The following is a 15304-nucleotide window of genomic DNA, read 5'->3' on the forward strand; positions in this document are numbered from 1 at the left end:
GAGGAAGGAAAAAATTCATCGGGCCTCTTTCACTATTTTGACACTACAGAGAATTCTTTCTCAAGATGATTTGTTCACAATTACTAGACTGACTGACTGTAGTGAAGAATAAAGTGGTTGATATATAAAAGCCAGTAAGAATTCTAGGCCCTGTCACACTCATTCACACTAGGAGGATGAAACCATTTATAGTTCTGGTTCAGGTTCTCTTGCAAAAAAATTTTACCCCCATTGATTAAGGAGCACCTGTCAATTTTGAGACACAACTGGTGTGCTGCTGCTTTAATCCTATCCTGTGCATCAGCGTGCGTCATGGACTCTGTACCAAAGCCATCAATAGCCAGGATGACATCGCCAGGACACAGGTTGGCAGCTGCCGCCTTGCTTCCTGGAGTGATCTGGAAGAAATCATGACACAACTTAAAAACCAGCACTTTGCAACATCTTGAATTTTGTGACCGATATTTTTATTTCATCCTGGTACTACTTTTAATTGTTCACTAGGCAGGAAATCTTAAACCTAACTAAAAATAACTCCTAACTTATCCATTGTGTTAATTTTCCCATCATGTTAAATAATTTTGTTTCTTACCACATTTTATGTACCATTGCATCTCTTATTCTCTCTTTTTTTTTGCTATCGGGGATCAAACTCCGGATCTTGTGCTTGCAAGGCAGGTGGCAGAACCACTGAGATAAATCCCCAGCCCTTTTCTTTTCTTTTTTTTTTTTTTTTTGGTACCAGGGATTGAACTCAGGACCTTGTACTTGCCAGGCAGGTGCGGCACCACTGAGCTACATTCCCAACCCTTCTTATTCTCTTTTAAAATCTATAATTCCCTTTCTGAATCATATTTTCTTTGTTTTAAAGAAATAGATTTTAAACTAGCCATTTATGTATTTATTTATTTATTTGCTACCCAAAATTCTCCATTTGGAAATAAAATTTTACTACATTTAGGCAACTTTCATATTTAAATTAAAACTGCTTTAGCCTCCTGATAATGCATGATCTTTAAAATTCACATGAGAGGAGTATAGTGGACCCACCCTGTCCCCAGCTTATATGTTGAAATCCTAACTTTTGCTGTGATGGTATTTTCAGGTCCAGCCTTTAGGAGTTAATTAGGTCAGAAGTCTTGAGCTCTCATGAGTGAGATTAGTAACTCCTATAAACAAAACCCAGAGAGAGCTCTTTGCTATCTTTACATCATGTGAAGGTGCAAGGAGATCTTAGCTGCCTGCAACCTGGAAGAAGGCCCTCCCTGGGATCTGGTCATGCTAGTACCCTATTTTCAGATTTCTAGCTTCCAGAAATTATGAGAATTTTTTTTTTATAAACCAATCAGCCCATTGTACTTTGTTATAATAGCCCAAACTAAGACAGGGCAACTAGGGTGTAACATCTGGAGAGGGAGTTACTCTTGCACTAACAAGAAGCCAGATAGTATACAAAACATATCTTGAGCTCTTTGACAGCTGAAATTCAGGGCAAAAAATCTGGAATCTAAGAAAAGACAGGTGCTTCCAGGGAAAGACAGGGTATGAGTATGGTCTCACCTGTAATGGAGCATAAAGAAAGATGTCCCATCATATTAGCTGTTAAGAAAAATTCAGTAAAAAATCCACCCCCCCAAAAAAAACCCCATATTGCTAAATGTCACATGTGAGTTAGCAAGAGTGGTACAGAACCCATGAGAACCATGGGCACAAGAGAAGTCCATATTCACTGATAGTACCTTCTCCATGAATGAAGAACAGATAGAATAAACAAAAAAGAACAAGCAAGATGGTAGATTTTAATTAAACAATGATGGTCAATAAGTTGGGTGTATTAAATGCATTTTCAACTTATAATATTTTCAATTTATGATGGATTTATCGGAATGTAATCCCATTTTAAGTCAAAGAACATCTGTATTTCTAATGCTTTACAATGTACACCCCTGTGTTTAGAATTAATAAGTGATAAATTGAAGAATGAATGACAAGGTCATTTAAAGCAGAGCTCAGAAAACAGAGCTAGTCCCTACATACTGAAAGACTATAGCAACCTATCAAAGTTATGTTTGAAAGTTAGAGAAGAATAACATACAGGGCTTGACTTAAATCTCAAACTGCTCCAGGATCAACTAGGTTGTTCTTAATGTTTTTCTTGAGGATCAGTCATTAATTTATTTTTTTCCTCTATTTGCTTTTTCTAGCTATTTTATTTAATATTATGCTTCAACGAGAGGTCTGTTCACTTAAATAAGTAAAATTGCTGAAATAATAAATTCTCATGTGTCCCAGATCTTCAGTCTTATCACTAAAATGTTTATTATATTCCCTTTTTTGTCATCATGTCACTGTAGTGATCATGATGATTTTCCAATATGAACAGGAAATTAGGTGAAGATAATGGGAATTACTACATCTTAACCTTTTGGAGGCATTTCGTAACTTTCCTCCACTTAGAAATTCTTTCAGACACAGAACTATTGTAACAATAAAAGTTTCCATCCTCAATGTAGCTTTTAGGATAAAATAATAATAATAAACTTTAACTTTTTTCTAGATGTAGTCAAACTGAGCACATTCTATTTTTAAATTTTTGAAAGTAGGATGATTTTTTTTGTTAGAATATAAAGTGTGGCTTAATGTTTGCTTTTAAAGCCTCTCTTAGTTTTACTAATACATTTAAATGGATTTAAGTTATATATCACTCATTCCTGATTTAGAAAAATTAAATTTATTTTTTTAACTTTGGTTTGGATGAGTGGGAGGTAACATTGCATGTATGGGTTTACACATTTCAAGCAGGATGTTAGGACTTAGATATTAAATATCCAAGTAATAGAGATTGAACCTACATATTGAATAGATGATTGAATAAGTTAAATATCTTAGATGTTGAATATTACTACAATTTGTTAATACTATTAATAATAAAGTTAATAGTGTCATATTTATGAAAAACAATAATTTGCAAAGCTTTTTCTCATGCTTTTGTTCCCACAACACTACAAGAGGCAGTAAAAAGAAGACTGTCTCTGTTTTCAGGGAGGAGAGGTCTCTAAGTGACCCATGGCTTCCTGCAAAGCTGAGCAGAGTTGTATAGCTGTCACCAATGTTTCACAAGCCCACTCGGGAAGCTGGCTGACAGTGATATCCAGAACCCACTTATGACTTTGAACTCAGCCTGTAATTGCTGTCTCTGGGCCTCCATAAAGAGAGCTGATAAAAGAGAAATAAGGAATGTATATGAGAGAGAAGAGAGAGAAAGATAAATTATGCCTTTATTTCTTCCTGCTTTTGAAGTTCAGCTAGGCTGATGATCAGAAAATGACTGTCTGGTTTTAGTAAGGTAAACCATTTGTTTAAACAAGACTCTATTCTCCCCAGAATTTCTTTATACTATTTTTTACTACATTGTAATAGTCTTATATTATTACTCACAGTTTACTATTACTATGTTTTCCCAAATTAGGAGAGGAGAGAGATGAAGAAAGCATAGAGTTTTTCAATGAATTATTTATTATTCATGTTCATTAGGGTCTTAAATATTGAAAGTACCAGAGATAATTGGAAATGGCGCTGCAATCAATCACTGAGCACCATGTTTCAAACTTGTCTGATTACAGGAATCACCTGGGGTCCTTGCTGAACATAAAGACTCCAGTCCTACTCCAGATGTCTGGAATCAGGAATCAAAATCTCTAGGAGAGGAGCCAGGAAATTTCCCTTAACAAATGCCTCGGATGATTTATATTTTTCACATTAACTTATTACTTGGGTCTATTTTGGAAAGAACTAATTTAAAACACAGATAAAGCATGTACAGTGTCTGATTTACTGTGGGAGTAAGAAAGGAAGTCCAAGACATGCTTCTGATATGGTTCTGAGGTTAAGAATAAAAATGGAGCCTGTAGTTCCACCTACATGGGTTGCTGAGACAGTAGGATCACTTGAGCCTAGGGGTTAAAGGCCAGCCTGTGTAACATAGCAAAATATCATTTTCAAAATAAATAAATACATAAATAAAATGATTGAAATTATGGAGCAAGCCTAGCATACACTGGGGCTGCATTGGGGGGAATGGGTCAAAATCAGAGAAACCCCATTGTTCATTTGTTCTCTGTTGTCTGCCCAATAATTTCCACTTTTCACCTGGCATCCACAACCACCCAGTATCTGACTGCAATTGCAATTTTTAGAGATATACCCCATGTCAGTTACAGTGGAATATAATGCACCCTGGCATAAGTATTTCCAAAAGGTATCTGAATGATTCTAATGTGCAAAAAGAGCTGATAACTATTATTTTATGGTTATTGTATTATTATTATTATTAAGAACCATTAGCTCTCTTAATTCTAAGATAGTCTTACAAAATAGTTATCTCTAAGGTGAAAGAACTGGATGGTCAGAATTAAGTATAAGAAATTCGCTAGGTCATACATCATCCAGTGCAAGGCTGAAATTCCTACCTGGTTCTCTTTCACTAGCTCAGAATGCCTCTCCTAAAGGTGCTTGCTCTTTCTGCCTCCTCCTATCTTTTTGGCCATGTTTTTTCTGGTAGAATCCCATACAAGTTGTATCGCGGCAGTTTATATGCATGAGTGATGACCTCAGGGGTAGAAATCTATCTATTACAATTATGCCCCTAAGAGCCTTTCACATAAGCCTATTCTGTATATTATAGATCTTTGATGGATGTATGAGTGTCATAAACATATTAACCAATGCTTTCATGTAGATAGTCTGCTTTCACAAAGATATATTAGGTTTTAGTCACATAGGCATTTCTATGAAATTTGTTTAGCCTGGAAAAGGATTGCATTCAGCTGTAAACATTCCTTCCCAAAAGTTCAGATTTCAAATATAAATTATATTAAACACTATACTTTTCTGTGTTAAAACCAACTAAAATTACACTTTCTGTGTTGGTACCCCAAAACATTTAGCATTCCTAGTTACAATGATCTTGAGCATCAGTATGCTCTGAATAGGAAGGAGAGAAGAGTGTAAAGGAGGAAGAAGAGTGGAGGTAGAAAAGATACTGGCATCAGGTATATGTGATCATTTTATGTCATGCACATGACAGAATCTTGTGGTGTATTCCATATTGGAATTTTGTGACAGCAAATAATCTGTAACTAGTCTATGAGAATACATTCACTTTCTGTGTAGTTCAAAAATGAGAGAGAGAGTCCTTAGAATCTTCTTGCAAGAAAATCAAAAGCTCACTTAGAAACATGAACTTAAACATTATTCTGTGAAATACTTAGAACAATTTTATATGGTACTGAAATTACCACTTCCTCCATTAAACTGAACATCTAAAACTTAAATTGTATCTTGCACAATCTATAGGATACTTATTGCCTAGAAACTGCTGGTGTCTGCTGTTTGATTTACTTTACTTTTGATATGTGTGTATTTTAAACGATTCAAAGATTTATGTCACTGATTAATTAGTTTGTGAACAATTGTAGGGCAGATAGCTTTTGTCTTAATTATGGACAGAGACCTTATGTCTTAATTTTGTGAAGTGCAGTTTCAGTTGACGGAGAGATTTACATTTGCACCTTCACACAAACTTTGGCTGAAGTTCCATTGTCAAGAAGCATTGCTAACAGCTCCTTGACTTATGATGAGATTATGTTTGGATAACCTGCAACTTCTTTACAAAGTTGAAAACTCTGTAAGTTGAAATGCATTTAATACACCGAGTCTGGGAAACATTATAGTTTATAGCAGCGCAGTGGGAGTCTCAGTTATTTACTCTCATGATCATACAGCTGACAGAACTGTGGCTCACTGCTGCTGCCTAGCATCTAGAGAGTGGGATACTGTATGTTGCTACCCCATAGTATTTCGTACTGTGTATTGTAGTCCATGGTTTGTAGTGTGTGTACCACTTTCACATCACTGTAAAGTAGCACCATCATTGGTTGAGGATCATCTGTAGTCTGATTTTGTATAGTGTAAAGCAGGAAGGGCAGTTTGTAGCAGGAAAAAAACTGATTTAATTGACCTGAGGAAATAACATCTCATGAACAGAATGTTTTGTGACATTTAGTATAAACATTGCTTTTCAATTCTTTGAATACTTAAGAACTTATCCGAAACAAATAACTAAAAAAATATCATTTATCTTTATCGTGGGATATTTTTCAGAACAAAATCCTGTACCTATTTATGAAAATAAAGTTATGCAAAAAGTGAGCAATTTAGTCAATCATTCATATTGTGTCTGTATTATTTTACAACTCATATGATGTAGTAGACACCATGCTAGTGGCCCCCAAAGTGGACAATTCCTACCCTCAGGGAGTATGCAACCTAGTATGACACAGACATACTTTAATGTATGTGGTACATGGCATGATCATAAAGAGAGGTGATAGGTCAGAAGTTATGGTAATCAGACAGATGAATGGATTACTAGAAGGCTTGGAAAATAGTATGTGAAAGGGTTTCCATAGGCATAGAGGACAGTAGGGGTAGGGCAGGTAAAAGAATCCTGGGGAAAGTGAAATATATATATATCAGGAGCAAAGACATGTTAGCACACTCATAAGGGGCTCAGAGTAGTGCCACAACTGCTCATGTATACAGTGAGAGGAGGAAAGAGAAGCAGAAGAGACAGGAGAAATGAAGTTGGGAAGTCAAGTTGGGATAGATACTAAAAAGCCACGAATGCCATCCTAAAGGTCACAAGTTTATTTTGTACAATCTGGTGATACCATTGAAGGATTTTTAAGACTAACACAGATGGGGAAACTCCTGTACATTTCCAAGATGGCTGGTAAGAACATACAGGGTGTATTGGAGAGAGGAAATAAATGTCTAAGTATGCAGTTATGAAATCTTGACTAAAGAAAATGGTAAAAAAAATAGAGATAGATCCTGAAGAAGACCTAGAATCCATAGAACATGTATGAGGTGGGGGTGGAATTTTTTTCATGTGGGGATTTCAGAATGCAAACTTGATCTGGCATCAAAGCCTATGCACCACTTGTCAGCACTGGCAGGATAATGCACCTCCTGATGCCTCATTCTCCTCATCGGCAAAAGGGCATCTTCTCATAGGATTGTGAGACTTCAGTGAATTAGTGAATATAAAGGGCTTAGAAGAATGCATGGAAGCAGAAGAGTTATCATCACACACTTATAACCTCCTCAACACTTAAAAATAATATAAAATAAAATCAGATGATTCTACTACCTAATAATAACATTAATTATATTAGAATAATAGCTTTTAGTCTTCTTCTAAATGATTTTCAGTACTCTTATAGTTTCAGTGGAAATATTTTTAACTAGGTTTTCACTAAGGCATAAAAGTTCCAGTGAACATTCATTTATTCAACAAGCATCTGTGATATACATGGCTTTAGGGACACTAAAACAAGTGTGTTTCACCAGCTCTTCTGGAGTTAAAATAACTGAATAGGCATACTCACATGAAACAATCATATCTGCTTACTCACTATTATTGGATCAAAAATCCAAATGAGTGACAAATTAGATATAAATTAGAAATTCAAGACAGAATTGGCTTTTCAAACAATTGTCATTATATAAGATAGATTTACCAATAATTTCTGTTGTCCAACTACAGATGTAATGCTGCTTCAAAATAAACATTGCTTATAATATCAACAACTCAAAATCTCAAACGTATGATTAATTATACTAATATGTTACATAGGAAGAGTAAAAATATTTCTTTTGTAAATTCCTTGAAAGGTATTTGGTACAAAATTGTTTCTTTAGGATTTAATCTAAATATGAATTATTCTTTGTAAGGATCCAAAAGCTTGTTTCATTTAATATAAATAAATGAAAAGTATACTCTATAAACTTAACATATTTCTTAGAAGAGATAATGTAAACTGTTTTCTTTGGAAAATCTATAAAAGGAATATGTTGGCCCAGGTCATGGACGCATTTTCTGCTTAATTTTCTTAGGAACAATTTTTGGGACATGTTAAATTTTCAAGTTTTATCTAAAAACACATGTCAGGGCCAGAGATTTAGCTCAGTGGTTTCGTCGCTTGCTATGCAAGTGCAAGGACCCAAGCTCTATCCCCAGTACCAAAAACCCAAAACAAAAACCAACAACAAAAAAACACATGTCAGACGTGTTTATGATTTTGGTTTCAAATGATACATGGTATGCATCTGTATGATACATATTTTGAGTTATTTTGAAGTGACATTTGTTCTCAAAACTCATGTATATAAATATAACAGCATTAAAAAGGTACTACCTTGTTCAAAATCTTTGAGTGATCAGATTATAAAGTATACATTTATAAAATACATTATAAGCAGTAAGAAAAAAGAGAAGTGTAACATTTGGAAAATAAAAGTGTAATATTCTGAACGTTTGTGCCTTTCAATGAGGTTTAAAACACTCTATATGTGGTAACTAAAATAATTGTTTTCTATTAAGAAAAATACTTGTGTAAGAAAAAAAAAACTAGCGCAAATAATAACTTTAGAATTAACACTAGAAATTTACCAGCAAGAAAGAAACCCTGAAGTTTCATTTTTACTTTCTCTTTTTTTGTTTTTCCTAATTAGTGCTTTAGAGAACATTGAGTAAGGAAAAGTTTGGCTTTAGTATCAAAGTATTATTTTCAGAGTTATTAGCCTAAGTGGTTGCTTTCTATCAGGTACACTAAACTCTCTGGCACGTTTTCTTTATAGTTTGAGTTGTAGATAATGATTCCTAAGCCAAGTTCCCAGCTTTGGAAAATATTTATCTAAAATGCCTGGAAACCCAGGAATACACATTAGTAATATTTTCCCCGTTTGGGCTGATACGAGCCGTTGCAACTTGGCCAACTCGGATTGTGCCCTTCGAACAGCGCCCTTGCTGAAGTTTGCATCCGGAGAAGAAAAACGCTCAAATGCACGCCTGGCTCCACGACACAGACGTTTGCAGCTGTCAGTCTTTCGCGTTTCCCTCCCTAGGTTCCCACCTGTTTGCTACTGAAGGAAGGTGGGGTGCAGCGAGGAAAGCGAGAAGGCATCCAGGCCCTCGCAGGCAGCCTCGGCTTCTGAGCGCAGGGAAATCAGTGTCAGTTGACCCTCTTCGGAACGTTGCTGGGGACCAAACTGATGTAGCTTTTGAGTTGACTTTGTTAACTCTGTAAACTGCTCTGCATCTTCCAAATCTCAACTTGTCAAACTGCTGCAGTCCCTGGAATCAAGTGAGAGCCGGAAGCCCAGGACTCTTCAGCGCAAGGTCTTGCCCGCCCTCCCCGGGAGCCCTGGCCACTCCTCAGTACCCAGCACCTCTCCGGACCCCAGAGTCTCCGACTGAAAGGCAAGGAAAGAGAGGAAAACACTTACCCTGGTGATGACCAAAGGCTGGTTGAAGTCTATGCCCCCCGAGAGTCTGAAGCCCCAGGGTGCAGGGCCCGGGAGGACCACGTTCTGGGGCATCCCGGCTCCCACGGGTGGGGGCCTTGGCTCCCTAGGAGTAGGACGCAGCGAGGGGCGGCTTGCACACCGCAAGTGTCCACGAGTGGGACAACCGACTTTGCTTCCCGGGGCAGCGTCCTGGCGGGGCGCAGCCGGGAGCTTTATCCGTGCTCCCGAGTGACGTCACGGGCCCCTCCGCTCCCCGCCCCCTCCCACCACGGAGAGCTCCAACTTTGGAAGTGAGAGGCGCCCGGCCCATGGGAGTGTGCAGCGCGCGCCGGCGGGGTGCAGCCACCCAGACCCTTCGGGCGGCGGGCGCGGAGGAGGCTTCGGGTTACAGCTTCTATCACTCTTTTAAAATCACACCTGTCCTCCTGTTTATCGTCTGCTTGGAGCTCAGGAGGAGCTTTACTGGAAGTTAAAAGCAGACAAACCACAGCCGCCATGCTTTCAATTAAAACAAAACACAAGCACGTTAGTGCGTCGAGTTATTTAGCAGTTTTGAGGGCGTTAATAATTTAACTTGCTATGTGACTTTGGCCAAGTTACCCAACTTCCTTGAGTTTTAGTTGCCTCATCTGTAAAATAGGGGTAATGATTGTGACTGCCTCTCAGGGTTAGGGTGGGAATTGTGTGAGAATTAAATCGGCTACTTCTGCACAGTGCCTCGGACAGCACAGGTGCTCAATAAACATTTAGTATTTCCACAATTAAAAAATATGTATACATTGATATATATTTATGGGTAGTATATTATAGTACTAGGAATTTATCTTTTGAAACAAAGGGATCTAAAGTAAAAATGTTGCTCAAACATATGTTCAATCTCATGAACCATCCAAGAATATATATGAATGGATGAGTAACCAATACACTCAAGATATAAATGTCAGTAATTTTGAATGCAGTAATTGTCCTCTGCCTCGAATTCAGCATCTAGGCCTGTATTTGGCCCATGGGAAATGAGGGTTAACAGTAGCCGAGGAGTTGAGGCTGCCCGTGTGGATGTTGCAGCCAGAGTGAGGATGCCCAGGGGAGTGTGAGAGACCAGGAGGGTCCCCAAACTGGATGCAATTGCAGAGGGAAAGGAGGGGGTAGGTGTTCATTGAACCTCTGTGGTCCCGTAGGCAGTGACTGCTTAACATGTGATTTTAGTACATCCTCACAGCCCAGGAGACTGCTGTAATTAATTTCACCTTTTTAAAGTGAAGAAATAATTTCATAGAAGCTGAGTAACCTCTATAAGATCATATAGCTAATAAGCCCAAAATCTAGGTCTGCCTGACTCCAATATATAGAAATAAAGATCAGGAGAGTCTGGGCAGGGTCCTGCTGTCATCTCAGTGGGCAATTGAGTATTTCTGGTGTTATTTTTCAGGCTCTTCTGATCCTCAAGGAGAGGGGAAAGGATGAGGCAAGAGAAACATGAAATGCTTTAAAAACCTGAGAATGATGTTGGACTTCATATCCAATAGGATAGGACCATATCAGTCCAGGAAAGGAGGATTGCAATACACTTTTTTTTTTTTTTTTGATACCGGGGATCCAACTCAGGTCCTTGTGCTTGCACAGCAGGCGGCAAAACCATTGAGCTAAATCCCCGACCCAATACACTTTTAATAGAGTAGTCTGTTTAGACACAATTTTAAGACTGATGAAGAAAAGAGAAAAGAAATTCAGAAAGCTATATGCAAAATGGGCCAATCTGGGAAAAATGTAAGTACAAAGCCAAAATGGGTACTACTTTGCCTACCATGGTAGATTATAATTCAAGTCTCAGGGGAAAAGAGTTTATTTAGTTTCACACATTTTCCAGTGCCCAACCTATGTTGAATTACCAAGAAGATAAATGTAATGTATATTCTTGTTGATTTTGCTTATTTGGGCTGGCTGTACTATTGCATAACACATATCCTCTGTCAGCTGCTGGCTGAGTTTGCAACACACACACACACTTCCATTTAGGAAAAAAAGCCAGGCAAGTTATTTGATGTTGTATAACTGACATCATCAGTTGTTTATACCTATACTCCACCAGCTGGTTTTTAGAACCAGTTGATTTTATGGTACTTTTTCTTTATCTCTTTATTGTTTATTTTGGCATCATTTAGATGTAGGCAACATCTGTACAATATCCACATAATACCTAATGAGTTCTTAAGGCTTTGCCATGAGTGGAAAAAGCAGGGAAATGAAATTTAGTTTTCCCACCTCCTATGTTCACTATCATTAATAGGAAAGTATTCAGAGGTGACCATTGGGGTAGAAGTGAGAATAGCAGTGAGGGAATGTTCTAAGGAGGAAGAATTGGCCTGACCCTGACCCTAATTACTCCTAGGCATTCTTGCTTTGGCTTTTGGTATTGCTCTAAGAGGCTCTTTTGGTATGAGTCTGTTATTTCCCTTTTTTGCTTTTTAAAGGAAACAGTGGGAGAATATTTTATACAGTGATGGAATAAGAATGACAACTTTTGTTGGGAAAGGTGTCAAAGAAAACTCCGAGAGAAGAGGATGCTGGAGCTGGATCTTAAAGGGTTAGTAAGTTTTCTGATTGGCTAGAACTGGGAGAGGACTGGGAGGGAGAACATTCCAGACAGAAAACTGTATATAGGATGTGTATAAGGAGGCAAGGGACACATGGAAAATTATGAAGCAGCAAATAATTTGGCATGGCAAGAGGTTAACATTGGGTAGAGACAGGAGACAAGGGTTGTGGTAGTCAGGGGCCATAGCAGAAGGGACTTTGTATGTATGGTGTACTGACATTTGAGTTTATTCTATCGGGAAGTTATAAAGAGCTTTAAGCCAAAGGTATAATAATCAAGTTTGCCCCACAGAAGATGGGAGGTTGCATTGCAGTTGAAGGAGAAGGAGATAGGGAAGCAGGGAATCCAGTTAAAACAATGGGACAATCCAGGGGAAGACGTTGAAGGGGGAATGGGGATGGCAGATTTGGGAGTTGATAAGAAGTTCATTGGCATAATCTGGCACAAATCTCACCTGGGGCATGAGGGTGAGTTTAGGAGAGTTGGATGGCTCTCAGACTTCTGTGTTGAGTTTTACCCAGATTGTGGAATTTTTAACAAGGAAAGAATATATAAGAAGTACAGCAAGATATTTTTGCTATAATTAGGGAATGGTGAATTAGAGCATTGTTTTTGTCATAGTGATTTTGAAGTGCCTGTAAAATATCTGTGCCATACAGTGCCCGGGTTGAAAGACCAAGATTTGGAGCCAGACTGTCTGAGTCACAGTATAGTTACAATGCACTTCCTGAGGGATCTTAATGCAAGTTGTTTAACATCACATGGTGATGATAGGCACAGAAGACAAATACCACATGTTCTCACACACATGTGGAAACTAAATAGGTTGATCTCATAAAAGTAGGAGAGAATAGTTGTGGCCAGAGGTTGGAAATGGGGTAATGGGGGTAGAGAGATATTAGCGATTTGCTATAAAAATAAAGTTACATAGGAGAATAAATCTTGTGTTCTATGACACAATAGTATGAGTATATTAATAATAATTGATTGTATATTTCAAAATAAGATGAAAGGATTTGAATATTTCCAACACAAAGGAATGGTGTGTCTGAGTGATGGATATATTAATTACTCTGATTTGACATTATACATTATATATATATCAAATATTACACTCTAATTCCTAGAGTTATAGTGAAGTTTATAAGACTTAAAAGTATCAGATACTGTACCTGTACCTGTAATTGTATCTGATCATACAAAATGATTAGAGTCACTGCTATTATTATTAGTGCTAGTAGTATAGTAAGCAATTTTTTATACATATATACATCTATCTATCTATCTATCTATCTATCTATATACAGAAAGTGGGCTTGAGATGAATATGTTGAAATTGTAGTAGAACCTGTGGCTGTGGATGTTAGACATTTGTTAAAAACTGTTTGAAAATTTGTTCATATTTTTCATTTGAAGGGGTGGAGTGTATTCGCCTCCCCTTCAACTTGCATAGATGTGTGATTCTTACATTACCTGTAGAATGAGAGCAAGTAAGACTGTGTGACTTCTGAGGCTAGCTCAGAAAAGATAGTAGAGGTGTGTCCTTGTTGGTTGTAATACTCATGCCTAAAGACCAAAGTCCACCATGCAGTGGGAAAGCTAGGCTACATGGGGATGTCACGTATTACAGCTACTAAGTTAGTATTGGTAATTCCAGACCAGGCACCATGCTCGAGTAGAGAGTCTTCTTTCCAGTCTGTTTTATACCATTAGGGCTGCTATGGAAAAATGCCAGAGGCTAGGTGGCTTAAACAAAAGACTTATTTTTCACACTTCTGGAGCCTGAGCGGTCCAAGACCATGGTGCTAGTAGGTCTGGTGTGTGGTGAGGCTCCTCTTCCTTGGTGCGCAGATGGCCTCCTTGCTGCCTCCTCAAAAGAAAGCTCTGATTTCTTCTTCTTATAAGAGCACTGATTTTATTATGGCAGCTTCACCTTCATGAACTTATCCAAACCTAGTAACCTTTCAAAGGCCCTACTTTGGAATGGACTTACAGTTTAACATATGAATTTCAGGGGAAACATACATTTAGACCATTAGCCTGTAAGTCACCCCCAGCCTATGAGTCTTCTCAGCTCAGAGTTTGTAGTAGAGAGGACTCGTCCCCACTGCACACTTTCCAGATTCTTGGCTCACGATATAATAAAATGATTATTTTGTTTCTAAATATTAGGGTAGGTTGTTATTCAGCAATAATAACAGATTCTAGATGAACTCTCTCCAAGAAATTAGGCAAAGGGAGAGGAACTTAATGACTAAATGTTGGGAACAGCAACACAAAAGATAATTTTCCTCTTCTAAAAAGTTTAAAGAAAACTGAAAGCAGTGGCCTGGAGGACAAGTGAGGAGAAAAATTCAAGGAGAGAAGCCAAATATCACAGGGAGGTGAAGTTAAAGTTATGTCTATTAGATTCAGAAAGTATGAAGTTACTTAGTAACTGGAGATCTTGAAGCCCTAAGAAAGAATGCAGATGTCAGGGACAGACTGCCATGGTTTGGGAATAATCAAAGAAGTGAATATAGAAAATCCTTTCAAGGCATTGTTAATGACAGGGAAAGGGAGAACTAGAATGGTCGGCTGAGAGGGATGTAGGTTGAATTTTTTTTTAAAGATAGGAAGGCAACAGTATGTTGTTGAAGTCAGAAGAAGGAAGACAGCAAGGAAACAGAAGAGGGATGTGCATTCAGCAAGGTCATGGATAGACAGGAGAGGCGGACAGGTTGATGTACAGGTCTCAAAGAGAACAGAGCCCTTATCTTCTGAGCATAGTTGGAGTTCCCATAAAGCAGAGGTGTTAGAAGCACAATAATAGATGATTTGGCTTTCTAGTTCATTTTAAATTCTACCATCCTGTTTCAGGCCCTTAGGCACTTACATCTCTTGATGGGAGCAAGTGTTCTGAGATGGCTTCTCTGCTCAACATCTCCACTTTCTACTTCTCAGAGCATTCACCAGATTGAAGAATGGCCACTCTCTGGGGAGGAACCTTCACTAATGATTTGTTGTCTCTAGGGTACTGCAAAACTTTGCTAATGAAGGGCTCAGAGTGCCATGGATGCTATTCAGATTTGGTTTCTGCATTGCAAAACAGTCATTTGTAGAGAGACTCCTTTTCCAAAGTTGCTTTCTACATAGTACTTTTACAAATTTCTTTCTTAACTCTGTTTTCCCTCCCTCCCTCTCTCTCTTTCCCCTCCCTTCCCCTGCTTCCTTCCCTCTACTTCCTTCCTACCTTTCTTTCTTTAAGGGAAGAGTATACTGTATATTTGTTTAAATTTGACTTTCCCTTTTCTAGCTCAATTTTTATGTGCTTTAAAGAAATTTGGGTGCTTATTA

General features: G+C 38.0%; 1 protein-coding gene across 3 annotated transcripts in view; it reads right to left on the reverse strand.

The window, feature by feature from the left end:
- Positions 1 to 9562, reverse strand: part of Pdlim3 (PDZ and LIM domain 3) — a 30471-nt gene extending 20909 nt beyond the window's left edge. For all 3 annotated transcript variants that reach the window (XM_021265011.2, XM_013075199.3, XM_004853029.4), the window contains exons 1-2: positions 9352 to 9562; positions 247 to 398 (exon numbers count right to left, since the gene is read on the reverse strand). In XM_021265011.2, the coding sequence (XP_021120670.1) occupies positions 247 to 398; positions 9352 to 9444 (245 nt within the window). In that variant the 5' untranslated portion in view covers positions 9445 to 9562. The remainder of the gene's footprint in view (positions 1 to 246; positions 399 to 9351) is intronic.
- Positions 9563 to 15304: the final 5742 nt, after the last annotated feature.

The sequence above is a fragment of the Heterocephalus glaber genome, unplaced genomic scaffold (assembly GCF_053883595.1).
Source record: "Heterocephalus glaber isolate CG9 unplaced genomic scaffold, H.glaber_assembly_v1.0 deba00001461, whole genome shotgun sequence".
NCBI classification, from domain to species: domain Eukaryota; kingdom Metazoa; phylum Chordata; class Mammalia; order Rodentia; family Bathyergidae; genus Heterocephalus; species Heterocephalus glaber.